This window comes from Rhinoraja longicauda, chromosome 26, assembly GCF_053455715.1.
Source record: "Rhinoraja longicauda isolate Sanriku21f chromosome 26, sRhiLon1.1, whole genome shotgun sequence".
Taxonomy (NCBI): domain Eukaryota; kingdom Metazoa; phylum Chordata; class Chondrichthyes; order Rajiformes; family Arhynchobatidae; genus Rhinoraja; species Rhinoraja longicauda.
In genome coordinates this window covers 22,346,465-22,359,394 of record NC_135978.1, presented here as the reverse complement: position 1 = coordinate 22,359,394, position 12,930 = coordinate 22,346,465, and the positions used below count along the sequence as shown (strand labels likewise).

Below are 12,930 nucleotides of genomic sequence, written 5' to 3'. Positions count from 1 at the left end.
CTCTACCAGCTGTGCCACTGTGCCACCCTTGATGCAATATATTTTGAAAATATTGAGAGTTGGAAATGTTTATGCAAGTTACTGAAAGCCAATATGCAGGCACTGAGGCAGCTGAGAAATCATTTGGTATGTTGACCTTTATTGCAAAATGATCCGAGAGCATTGGTAAAGACGTCTCACTCGAGTTATATTCTTCTTCTCTCCGGAGGCAGTACCTCAGGATCAGGGCTGACTTGTTTCCACTCTGGTTTGGTGGGTCTGAGGTGGCTGATGACTGCAGTCGTTTCCTCGTGGACGTACAAGGGACTGCAGATGCTGGAATCTCAAGCAAAACAGAAAATGCTGGAGGAACTCAGCCGGTCAGGCAGCATCTGTGGAAGGAATGGTCAGATGGTGTTTCGGGCCTGAAGAAGGCCCCTGGACAGAAAAATCATCTGTCCAGGGGGGAGAAATCTGAAAAAGACAGGGTGGGGGTGCAGGACAAACCACATGATAGGTGGTTACAGGTGAGGGGGGAATAATTGGTAGATGGGTGGAGTAAGTGATTAATGCAAGAGGTGAAGTGGAGACAAAAAGGGTGTCAGAAAATGAGAGAAGAGTGAAATGTAAAGCCGGAGGGAGGGATGTGGGTGGTAGGCAAAGGGGATGGGGAAGGGAGAGAGAGAGTGGGGATAAAAGGGAAATGGGGTACTCAGGAGATGGGAAATAACTGTCTGAAGGAGAGGAAAGTGAATAAGGGGGAATGGTAGATGGTGGGGAAATGGGAGCATGCCAGGTGGGACACTGCAAAGGGGGAGAGGGTAGAGGGCTATTACTTGAATTGGAAGTCGAAGACAGACGGGGAGGGGTCAGGTTATAGAGTTGTACAACACGGAAACAGGCCTGTCAGCCCCACTTGACCATGGCGGCCAGGCTTTATAACCAAATGAGTCGCCCTCATTTCTCAGCGGCTGGTGCGATTGGCCGGGTATCAGGCCGGCAAGACTCTGTTGCCGCCCCCCTCGGACAGGGTGATGGTCTCGGTGCGACTGCCGGCCGTGGAGCTGGAGGTGGTCTCCTCGCTGCCGGCAAGCGGGTTACGGCCACAACACAGGGTGGTCACCAGGCACGTCCGGAACTGCGTGGGAAAGAAAGGAGAGACGGTCAGAGTTGAGGGAGGGGAGCTCCAGTTGCCTCCCACATCTCAAAGACGTGTGTATCAGTGGGTTAACAGGCTGTAAATTGCCCCCTCTGTGTAGCTGGGTGGTAGAATCTGGGGGGAGCTGATGGGAATATGGGGGTATAAAATGGGATTAATGTAGATGGACGTTTGATGGTTGACATGGGTCAGGTGGATTAGAGGGGCTGTCTCTGTGTCGTACTGTATGACACACAATGATCAGCCATGATCACATTGAATGGCGGTGCTGGCTCGAAGGGCCGAATGGCCTACTCCTGCACCTATTGTCTATTGACAAAGAAAGCACAGTGGGGCAAGTTCAGGTCACCTCCCCTCTGTACATCACTGTCAGCTAAGTGAAGTGTTCTCTCTGGCCTAATCTGGGTCACTTTTTACTCCAGAGACTGAAGCACAAAGCTATTGCCGAACATTCCAGTTGCAATACCAAGGCAAACCAGCGTCTGCAGTTCTTTCCTACACAATAATAAACCAATTCTCGCTGATTTTCTGGGTGAATGAGTTACCTCTTTTATGTGAGAATTTACCCTGTCCGCAGCTGTACTCCCAATATCAGTATTTTGAAGAGTCTTCTCGGCTATATTGCACCTTGGGATGTCCTTGGGTCCTCTTAAATCAACTGCCCAGAGATTCCATCCCCAGACAGGCCACCAGATGGCGGTGGCAGTCAGGATCCAGAGATCCAGGGAGAGATTTTCGGATAATCCTCTCTACAAACAATGGGAAATTCCTATGATTCGGCAACTGAGTCACCTGGTAATGTTTGCCAAGTCAACCACCCATTCACCAAGACCTACATACCATGTTCTCTTTAAACTCACCTCTTCTGTTTCCCATGCTTCCCTATAAACTTAACAGATTAACTGAAATGTATATATTTTTGTTAATGAATTAAAAGTATTGGAATATTAGTAAAATCTATTAGTCTGGCACCAGTGAATTCCTCACCCTGCCAGACTAACGGATTTTTATTGTACTACCGGTAAGGACGGCACAGTGGTGCTGCTGGTAGAGCTGTTGCCTCTCAGCAACAGAGACCTTGTTTGATCCTGACCTCAGGTAAACACAAAATGCTGGAGTAACTCAGAGAGTCAGGCAGCATCTCTGGAGAGAAGAAATGGGTGACATTTCGGGTCAAGACCCATCAGGAAGAAGACCCGCTGAGTTACTCCAGCATTTTGTGTCTACCTTTGATTTAAACCAGCATCTGCAGTTCTTTTCTACACATTTGATCCTGACCTCGGCTGCTGTCTGTGTGGAGTTTTGTAAGTTCTCCTTGTGCGGGTTTGTAGGTTACTTGGCCTCTGTCAATTGCCACCAGTGTGTAGGGCGTGGATGTGAAAGTGGGGTAACATAGAACTAGAGCAAACGGGTGATCAATGGTCAGCGTGGACTCGATGGGCCCAAGGACCTGTTTCCATTCTGTATCTTTCAATTAAAAGCAGCATCACTAAGGCTGATTGGACAAGTCGCCTCACAGCCTTGAGACTCAGCCACATCCCCCCTGCTTCTGTGATAGTTTCACAACCAAAACTCTGCAGAAGTGGGAGGAAGAAAAGACAGTACAATTAATAGTGCTGGTCATAAAATATTCTGCTGAAGTTGTTGGAAATGAAAGAGAGTTCTCCTGTGCAGCACCTCAGTCAGGTGGGTGGAGAAATAATTAGTTTAATTTAGTTTATTATTGTCACATGTACCAAGGTACAGTGACACGGTGTTGTTTGAGTGTTATCCAATTAAAGACTATGTATGAATAGAATCAAGCTGTCACAGTGCACATATAAAGGATAAAGGGTACAACATTTAGTGGAAGATATAACAATTGAGGTCCAATAAAGTCCGATTAAAGATAGTTCAGAGTTCTTCAATGAGGTAGATGGGAGGTCAAGACTGTACTCCAGCTGATGAGAGGACCATTTAGTTACCAGATAACAGCTGGGAAGAATTTGGCAAAAAATAACTGGGAATATTTTTTAAAACCTTGTTTGACTATCAAAGAATTGATCAATTGGGTAACGAGCCAGCCATTTGTCAACCATTCCACTAGAGCACTGACAGTGATGGGCACGTCAGGCGACCAGTGATGGGTGACTGAAGGGGGGGGGGGGGAGTGTGGGGTGGGCAGTCACGCAATGAAAGCTGCAGGAAGACATTAATGGAGAGTTGAAGACCCCCTCCCCACCCCCGGGATGAACCGGCCGTACCTGTTTGTTCATGAAGACGTAAATGACGGGGTTGTAGATGGTAGCGGTCTTTGAGAAGTATGAAGGCATGGAGGCCAGGGTGGGCTGAATCACGATGTCCTTATTAATTGCAACCACCATGGCAAAGCTGGCGTAGGGCAGCCAGCAGACCAGGAAGGCCATCACCATGGCGACCACCATGCGGGACACCTCTCGCTCGGCCCGCTGCGTGCTCTGGCTGTCCTTCTGTTGCTGAGCGACCTGCAGAGGGAGAGAAGACGGTTCACTCACGCTCTCTGGAACCTCATCGACCTCAGCACCGGGAATGGACTGCTGTCCTGTCAACCGCTCCAAAGGCAGGACTTGATATCTAAAGGGGCTGCTCCTTGCCTTCTGGCTATATTTCACACCCGCCATCCCCATCGTTGGACACCCTGGAGAGGGTAGGGCTGAAGATGTTCTGGTTGGGTTGCTCCTAGGCCTGGCCAAGCTGGCCAAGTCATGGCGCCAGGCGGAAGAGGGCTCTGCCATGGACACCCTGGGGGATTTCCAGGACCGCTGGGCACCGAATGTATCCTTAATAAGGATGGGGAAATAGTTGTTTAAGGAAAATTTGTTTTACTTGTATTGCGGTAGTGGGTTTTGTTTTGAATTATTTGGTATTGTATATATTATTGTAAATACGTTAATAAATCTATTTTTGGTGAAAGAGAAGACAGGACTTGCACACAGAGTGAAGCTCTCACCGCACTGTCCAGTCATATACTCCCAGGGCATCAGGTGTTTTAAACTACATTTAACCTCTAACCAGAACTGCACGCAATGGATCATAAACGCTGTGTGGTCAGCTTTCTCAACCCTCGGGTCACTGATTTCCAAGTGCTCCTCAACTCAGGAATGCAATTTGTCATCTTCCTCTATTCTAACAGAATCCCACACATTATCGAATGCCTAATAGGAAGGCTGAATGATTGGTCCATGTGGTGAAATGGCAATTGCTAGCTGAGGTAACGGATGTGCGACAATGCTGAGAACTCCGCATTTTCCCCTTTGCCCCACCTATTGTACTTGAGTTAGATTTGATCGTGTTTATGTAGAGTATTATCTGATCGGATCAGATAGCTTGCAAAACAACGTCTTTCACTGTATCTTGGTACATGTGACAATAATAAACCTAAACCTAAATAAACTGAAACCTAACCCTTTCACAGAATCAAAGAATGTGGAAACAAATCCATCGGCCCAACATACACATGGGGCATCAGGGAAAAGTTGGGCCAAAGGGCCCGTTTCCTGGACTGTGTCGGACTCTGCAGTCTGAGATGCGATCGCCTTTGGTCACAGCACTCCCCCTGCTGGTGATGGGAGAAACTCTGTCTACCAAGGCAGGCAGGATAATGGTTACAGACAGGACAGTGAGGGAGCAAGACAGTTGCCACTGAGGTCTCCTGTACAAGCTCCTCCTCCACACCCAGCAGTTGCTCGCCCTCGTTCACTGTCCGGACACAAAGTGTGGGGTTAGGAGGGAGAGATAGATCACCCATGATTGAATGGCATAGGCTTGATGGGCCGAATGGCCTAATTCTACTCCTATTCCATATGACCATATGACCTTGAAGTGGCGGGAGGGGTTGCATTTTGGTCGCGAGACCCCCTATACAGGGATTCTCCTCCTCTATGTCAGGGACCTGGAATAGAGGATACTACTCTGAGGAGTCCCATGCAACCTGTTTCTATCCCGGTTCACAGACTCGCCAGTCACCTGCTACTTTTGCAGGCTGGACGAGCCTGTGTTTCATATCTACATGGAGTGTGTGATGTTGCAGCCCCAGTTCCATCATCTAAAAGGGCTGCTGCTTGCCTTCTGGCTCCACTTCACGCCCACCATCCTCATCTTTGGACACCCTGTGCATAGGGGAGAGGCTAGGGCTGAAGATGTCCTGATTGGGTTGCTCCTAGGCCTGGTCAAGCTGGCCATCCGCGAGTCACAGCGCCTGGCGGAAGAGGGCTCTGCTCGAGCCGGCTGCCCGCCCCTTTTCCAGGATTACGTCTGTGCCCGGGTGGTTTTAGAAAGGGACTAGGCGCTGTCTTTCCGGCACCCTGGGGGATTTCCGGGACGATCCTTAATAAGGATTGTGATATAGTTATTTGAGAATATTTGATTTATTTGTCTTATGGTGGTGGGTTTTGCTTTGAATTATTTAGTTTTGTAAATAGCACAGTAAATACTTGAATAAATCTAATTTTGGTTACATTTTAAAAAGGAGCTCATGCTAGAAGCCTCCGGCCGTCCCATCACAGTTGTGAGCACAGACGTTGGGCGGTCATGTTACAGTTGTACAAGACAAGAGTGAGGACACATTTAGAGTATTGTGTTCAGTTTTGGTCACCCTGTTAAAGGAAAGATGTTAAATTGGAAAAGGTGCAGAGAAGACCTACGAGGATGTTGGTAGGATTTGAGGGCCTGATCTATAGGGAGAGGTTGAGCAGGCGAGAACTTTATGTCTTGGAGTGCAGGAGTATGAGGGGTGATCTTTTAGAAGGGTATAAAATCATGTGGGGAATAGAGTATTTTACCCAAAGTAGGGGAATCAAGAATCAGAGGACATAGTTTTAAGGTGAGAGGGGAAAGATTTAATAGGAACCTGAGGGGCATCTTTTGTTACACAAAGGTTGGTGGGTATATGGAACAAGCTACCAGAGGCGGTATTTGTGACAGGTGCTATCACAATGTTTAAAAGACATTTGGACGGATGCATGGATAGGACAGGTTTAGAATGATATGGGCCAAATGCAGGCAGGTGAGACCAGTGTAGATGAAGCATGGGAATGTCACGTGGGCAAGTTGGGCTGAAGGGCCTGTTCCCATGCTGACTCTTTGACTCTGTGAGTTGCTGTCCAGAGCTCAGTGTAGGGTGACACAAGCTGCTGCTCCGACCAGCTGCTGAGAGCTCCGATCTACATTTGGAACACACTGAAGATCAAGCAAAACTTTAACATGCCCTGTGGTATCAACAAAGCAGTTTCTGAACCTGGAGCGATTCATGCCTTTGCCCAGAGACGATGCTTTGGGTGGCACTAAACTCTTCAGATGACGAGCAAATGGCCCTGACTTCCTTGCCGGTTAGCTGGGGGACCAGAGGCCTGGGTGACATGAACAGAACTGAGCCACAGAGCGACTGGAGGCCGAAGGGAGGAGAGCACCGATCCCCGAGGCAGAATGATTCAGCAAACTCACGGCTCGGAGGGCCACCAGCAGACTGGAGTAGGAGAAGATGATCAGGCTCAGGGGCATCATGAAGCAGGTGATAAAGAGGGCCACCACGTAGCTGTTGTTGTTGGTCCCACCCGTGTACCAATTCGGTCCACAGGACGTGCGCAGTCCTGGATGCCCAGAAGGGAAAATGGCATTAATAACGCAGAGCAGAGCAGTCATCCTCAGGGTCCCCCCCTCCCTCAGCACACCCTGCCCGCAGACAGAAGTCCCTCCATGTCACCGGGGGAAGGTCAGATATATTCCCAATTACTTGTGCATAGCAAGGTCCCGCAACAGTAACATGATAACATTGGGAAGTCTGCTTCACTGTAATTGAATGAGAGGCGCCATGTTTTGTATGTGAGTGCGAGATAGGCTATGATTAGGCTGCATTTGGAGTATTGTGGGCAGTTCTGGATGTCCATTACAGCAAGGTCGTGAAGGCTTTGGAGAGGGTGTAGAAGAGGATTATCAAATGTTACCTGCATTAAAGAGTGTTAGCTACAAGGAGAGTTTGGACAAACTGGGAAATTGGAGGTTGATGAGTATGATACCAGATACAAGTATGTAGAATTATGAGGCAGAGAGCAGACAGTTGGAATATTTTTCCCAGTGGGGAAATGTGTAAGACTAGATAGCATGAAGGCGAGAGAGGCAAAGTTAAACGTAGATGTGCCAGATACGTTTTTTTTACAGAGATTGTAGGGTGCCTGGAACGCGCTGCAAGGGGTGGTGGTGGAGGAAGATATGATAGTGGTATTTAAGAACCTTTTAGATAAGCATATGGAGACGAAGGGAATGGAGGGACATGGATCACATGCAGGCAGAGGAGATTAGTTTAACAGCAGCATCATATTCGCATGACCGTTGCGGATATTCTTTGCCGTTGTGTTCATTGTTCTGTTCTATTTGAACCCTTGATCACCAGCTCGCGAGGGCAGAAGTTAAAGGGCACGTTGGGGAGGGGGAGAGGGAAGGAAAGAAAGCTCGATCCCAAGGGACGGTCCAAGTCCAGTTCCGAGTGAGGATTTGGAGACATGGGAGAGAACGTGCAAAGCTTCCCTTGTGTCGACCCAGTGAGAGAGAGTGTGGACAGGACCAGAGGCTGAGGGTGGGGGGAACCTCTTACAGGCATCTACTGAAATGAAAGCTTTGGTAGGCTAGGGATTAGCCTACCAAATCTGCTCCTCCTGCAGCCCTCTGCAAATTCCAGATCAATGCATTAGTCTGATATCTGTGGTCTTTGTTCCAAAGACCACAGATATCAGACTAATGCATTGATCTGGAATTTGCAGAGGGCTGCAGGAGGAGCAGATTCCAGGCTGGTACGGTAAGGGATCGAGAGAGATTGGGGTTCCACGGGGACAGCAGAGGGACAGCCGTGTGGAATCAAGTGGAGTGGCCAGAGGGAGCGCCCATTAGATGGGTCTGTAGGGCGCTGTGTGGAGTTGGGAGGGTCCCGAGTCTCGCTCCGGCACTTACCCTCGGGAACGTAACTGCACCATCCGAGCAGAGGCGGGGCCGTCCAGACCAGTGACCAGAGCCAGGTGAAGAGGCAGCCCCACACCGCATGCCGTTGCTGGAAGCGGAAATCGCCCATGGGTTTGCAGACGACCACGTAACGTTCGAAGGCCAGGATCGCCAGCGACCACAACCCCACGATACCTACCGGGAAAGACAGCCTCACCACTGAGCTCCCTGTGCACCCGGGAGGACCAGGCAATCCAGGTCTCATCCTCACTCCCTCCAATCTCCTCTTCTCCCTCTCTCTGCCACACCATCGCACAAGATGAAGCCATTCGGCACACCCTCCCTGTGCTACCAGTGGCTCCTATGATACAGAGAGGGGCCCATCTGTTTTGTTCACGGGATCTGGGTGTCATAGGCAAGGCAAGCATTTAGAAACATAGAAAATAGGTGCAGGAGGAGGCTATTCGGCCCTTCAAGCCAGCACCGCCATTCATTGTGATCATGGCTGATCGTCCCCAATCAATAACCCGTGCCTGCCTTCTCCCCATATCCCTCGATTCCACTCGCCCCTAGAGCTCTATCTAACTCTCTCTTAAATCCATTCAGTGATTTGGCTTCCACTGCCCTCTGTGGCAGAGAATTCCACAAATTCACAACTCTCCGGGTGATTTTTTTTTTCTTACCTCAGTTTTAAATGGCATCCCCTTTATTCTAAGACTGTGTCCCCTGGTTCTGGACTAGCCCAACATTGGGAACATTTTTCCTGCATCTAGCTTGTCCAGTCCTTTTATAATTTTATATATTTCTATAAGATCCCCTCATCCTTCTAAACTCAATCTTTCCTCATATGACAGTCCCACCATCCCAGGAATCAATCTCGTGAACCTATGCTGCACTGCCTCAATTACAAGGATGTCCTTCCTCAAATTAGGAGACCAAAACTGTACACAATACTCCAGATGTGGTCTTACCAGGGCCCAATACAACTGCAGAAGAACCTCTTTACTCCTATACTGAAATCCTCTTCGGATGAAGGGCAACATTCCATTAGCATTCTTCACTGCCTGCTGTACCTGCACGCCAACTTTCAGTGACTGGTGTACAAGGACACCCAGGTCTAACCTAACTCCATTCAGAAAATAATCTACCTCCTTGTTTTTGCCGCCAAAGTGGATAACCTCACATTTATCTATATTATACTGCATCTGCCACGCATCTGCCCACTCACTCAACCTGTCCAGGTCACCCTGCAACCTCCTAACATCCTCTTCACAGTTTACACTGCCACCCAGCTTTGTGTCATCCGCAAACTTGCTAGTGTTGCTTCTAATTCCCTCTTCCAAATCATTAATATATATGGTAAACAGTTGCGGCCCCAACACCGCTCGCCACTGCCTGCCATTCTGAAAAGGACCCGTTCACTCCTACTCTTTGCTTCCTGTCTGCCAACCAATTTTCCATCCCTGTCAACACCCTACCCCCAATACCATGTGCTCTAATTTTAGTAACCAATCTTCCCATGTGGGACCTTATCAAAGGCTTTCTGAAAGTCTAGATACACTACATCCACTGGCTCCCCCTTCATCTATTTTACTTGTCACATCCTCAAAAAATTCCAGAAGATTAGTCAAGCATGATTTCCCTTTCATAAATCCATGCTGACTTGGACATCCTTTTACTGCTATCCAAATGCACCGTTATTACCTCTTTAATAATTGACTCCAGCATCTTTTACACCACCGAAGTCAGGCTAACTGGTCTGTAATTCCCCGTTTTCTCTCTCGCTCCTTTCTTGAAAAGTGGGATAACATTAGCTATCCTCCAATCCACAGGAACTGATCCCGAATCTATTGAACATTGGAAAATGATCACCAATGCGTCCACTATTTCTAGAGCCACCTCCCTGAGGACCCTGGGATGCAGACCATCAGGCCCAGGGGATTTATCATCCTTCAGTCCCATTAGTCTACCAATACTATTTCTTGCCCAATGCAAATTTCTTTCAGTTCCTCTACCCCTCCTAGATCCTCTGTCCTCCAATACATCTGGGAGATTGTTTGTGTCTTCCTTCGTGAAGACAGATCCGAAGTATCTTTTCAACCCTTCTGCCACTTCCTTGTTACCCATAATAATTTCACCCGTGTCCCCCATTTATCACCCATCCTGAACTGCCCCTGAGTAGGGGGTGAGCCACCTTCTTGAACCACTGCGGACCTTCTGGTAAATGTGGCTCCCCACCGTGTTTTACATAGAAACAGAAAATAGGGCAGGAGGAGCCCATTCGGCCCTTCGAGCCAGCACCGCCATTCATTGTGATCATGGCTGATCATCCAAATCAGTGACCCATGCCTGCCTTCTCCCCATACCCCTTGATTCTGCTTATCCCTAGAGCTCTATCTCTCTTTTAAATTCATCCAGTGAATCGACCTACACTGCCTTCTGGGGCAGAGAATTCCACAAATTCACAACTCTCTGGGTGAAAAAGTTTTTTTTCATCTCAGTTTTAAATAGCCTCCCTTTTATTCTCAGACTGTGTCCCCCTGGTTCTGGACTCCACCAACATTGGGAACATTTTTCCTGCATCTCGCTTGTCCAGTCCTTTTATAATTTTATATGTTTCTATAAGATCCCTCTCATCCTTCTAAATTCCAGTGAACACAAGCCCAATCTTTCCAATCTTTCCTCATATGACTGTCCCACCGTCCCTGGGATTAACCTCGTGAACCTACGCTGTACAGCCTCAATAGCAAGGATGTCCTTCCTCAAATTAGGAGACCAAAACTGTACACAATCTCACCATGGCCCTGTACAACTGCAGAAGGACTTCTTTACTCCTATACTCAAATCCTCTCGTTATGAAGGCCAACACGCCATTAGCTTTCTTCACTGCCTGCTGTACCTGCATGTTTACTTTCAGTGACTGGTGTATAAGGACACCCAGGTCTCGTTGCACTTCCCTTTTTCCTAATCTGACACCATTGAGATAATAATCTACGTTCTTGTTCTTGCCGCCAAAGCGGATAACCGCACATTTATCTACATTATACTGCATCTGCCTTGCATCTGCCCACTCACCAGTTTAAATTCCACTTGGAATATTTTGGAGGACCAAGAACCAAGAACCACTCAAACTGTCCAAGTCACCCTGCAACCTCCTAGCATCCTCCGCAGTTCACACTGCCACCCAGCTTTGTGTCATCTGCAAATTTGCTAATGTTACTTTTAATTCCATCATCTAAATCATTAATATATATTGTAAATAGTTGCGGCCCCAGCACCGAGCCTTGCGGCACTCCACTCGCCACTGCCTGCCATTCTGATAGGGACCCGTTTATTCCTACTCTTTGTTTCCTGTCTGCCAATCAATTCTCTATCCATGTCAATACCCTACCCCCAAAACCATGTGCTCTAATTTTTGTGTGGGACCTTATCAAAGGCTTTCTGAAAGTCCAGATACACTACACCCACTGGCTCTCCTTCATCCATTTTACTTGTCACTTCTCGCTCTTTCAGAGATACAGAGTTTCACGATTTGGATCCAGTGATGGTGAAGGAACGGCGACATCTTTCCAAGTCTGAGCCATGTCTGATTACCTTGGCTTGGGCAAACACCTCACCATTTTGCTCTTCTCACCTGTACTGGCTCTTTAAGAGAACCCACCGATAAGACCCACTTCTCGCTCTTTCAGAGATACAGAATAAACTACTTGAATCTCCATGGTATAAAACGCTATAGACTAAATGCAAGTGAATGGGACCAGTGAAGGTAAGTACAATGGTTAGAATAAACATGGTGGGCTGAAGGGCCTGTTTCTATGCTGGAAGACTCTCTCATCCTCAGTCATGAAATGACTGAATGGATAAAACAGGCTTGAGAGGCCAAATGGTTCCAATTTGCTTGGTTGAGACCAGGAAACATGTAGATATCTCCTACTCAAGGAGAGGGTATCCGAGGTTATGGATCAGGAGAGAGGCTGGTCTCCATAGAGCCACAAGGGACCACCTACAAGCACTTACCTGTCAGAGACACCATGAAACCTTCGAACTGACACACGGTCTCCCCCAGGGTGAAGTAACCGTTGAGGTTGTTGGAGAAGCTGACCGTGCTGCCGAAGAAAGTGACCATCAGGTTGGCCACTGCCAGGTTGACCAGGATGTAGTTGAGGGGTGAGCGGAGTCTCTTGTACTTGAGGGACACCAGGATCACCAGGCCATTGACAAAGGAGGCCAGGAAGACCACCAGCCCCATCAGCGTGGCCACAATCATGTAGGTGCTCATTGAGGCGTAGTGCGGCCATTGGGGGCCGTCAAATGCACCAGCGGTCCCGTTGTAAGGGGCAGCAGGAGCCATTGGAGCAGAATCTACTGCTGCCAGTTCTCCTCACTCTGTGGAGCCGGCTTATCTGACCATATTCCACGGTGGGCGCTCAGAGGATTTGTTAAACCCTCTTTATAAAGGTGCAGCGGCTTAGCATCATATTAGGTGGGCTCGCTTGCCTGGGACTATAATCTTTCTTACGATCCATTTAAGATAATTGCTGCTTTGAAAGGATCGCATTTTTTTTTAAGTACTTTAATTAATTATGATGCACTGAAGCAGTGTTTGCATTCCTTGTGACTCTCAGCTGGGGGTGGGGTTGGTTTGATTCGACTTTCATAAGAAGGCTCACTTCTCTCCACTTCTCCCTCTACAGCCACAGGGATCAGTGCTGCTACATTCACTGATGCTACAAAGATCTGCAGGTTGTGCGGGTAGAAGGAGCACGTGGAAGGATATGGATAGGGTCGGCGAATGGGCAAGGAGTTGGCAGACGGGGTGTGATGTGGGAAAATGAAAGGTTCTG

At 48.2% G+C, this 12,930-nt stretch overlaps 1 protein-coding gene across 1 annotated transcript; it reads right to left on the bottom strand.

Moving 5' to 3' along the window:
* Positions 1–138: 138 nt before the first annotated feature.
* LOC144606522 (pinopsin-like) lies at positions 139–12,499 on the bottom strand. Its single transcript, XM_078422757.1, has 5 exons — positions 12,104–12,499; positions 8,099–8,281; positions 6,599–6,744; positions 3,382–3,621; positions 139–1,117 (listed from the first exon to the last, which is right to left on the bottom strand). The coding sequence occupies exons 1-5, from the start codon at positions 12,435–12,437 to the stop codon at positions 971–973; spliced, it is 1,050 nt and encodes a 349-aa protein (XP_078278883.1). The 5' UTR covers positions 12,438–12,499; the 3' UTR covers positions 139–970.
* Positions 12,500–12,930: the final 431 nt, after the last annotated feature.

Bases quoted from the DNA above. Each gene is read 5' to 3' on its own strand.
- LOC144606522 (XM_078422757.1), bottom strand. From the start codon at position 12,437: ATGGCTCCTGCTGCCCCTTACAACGGGACCGCTGGTGCATTTGACGGC. The intron at 3,622-6,598 runs GTGAGTTTGCTG...CTCCCTCTGCAG, and splicing joins TGCTGGTGGCCCTCCGAGCC to GTCGCTCAGCAACAGAAGGA. The intron at 1,118-3,381 runs GTACGGCCGGTT...TTTCCCACGCAG, and splicing joins ACGTCTTCATGAACAAACAG to TTCCGGACGTGCCTGGTGAC.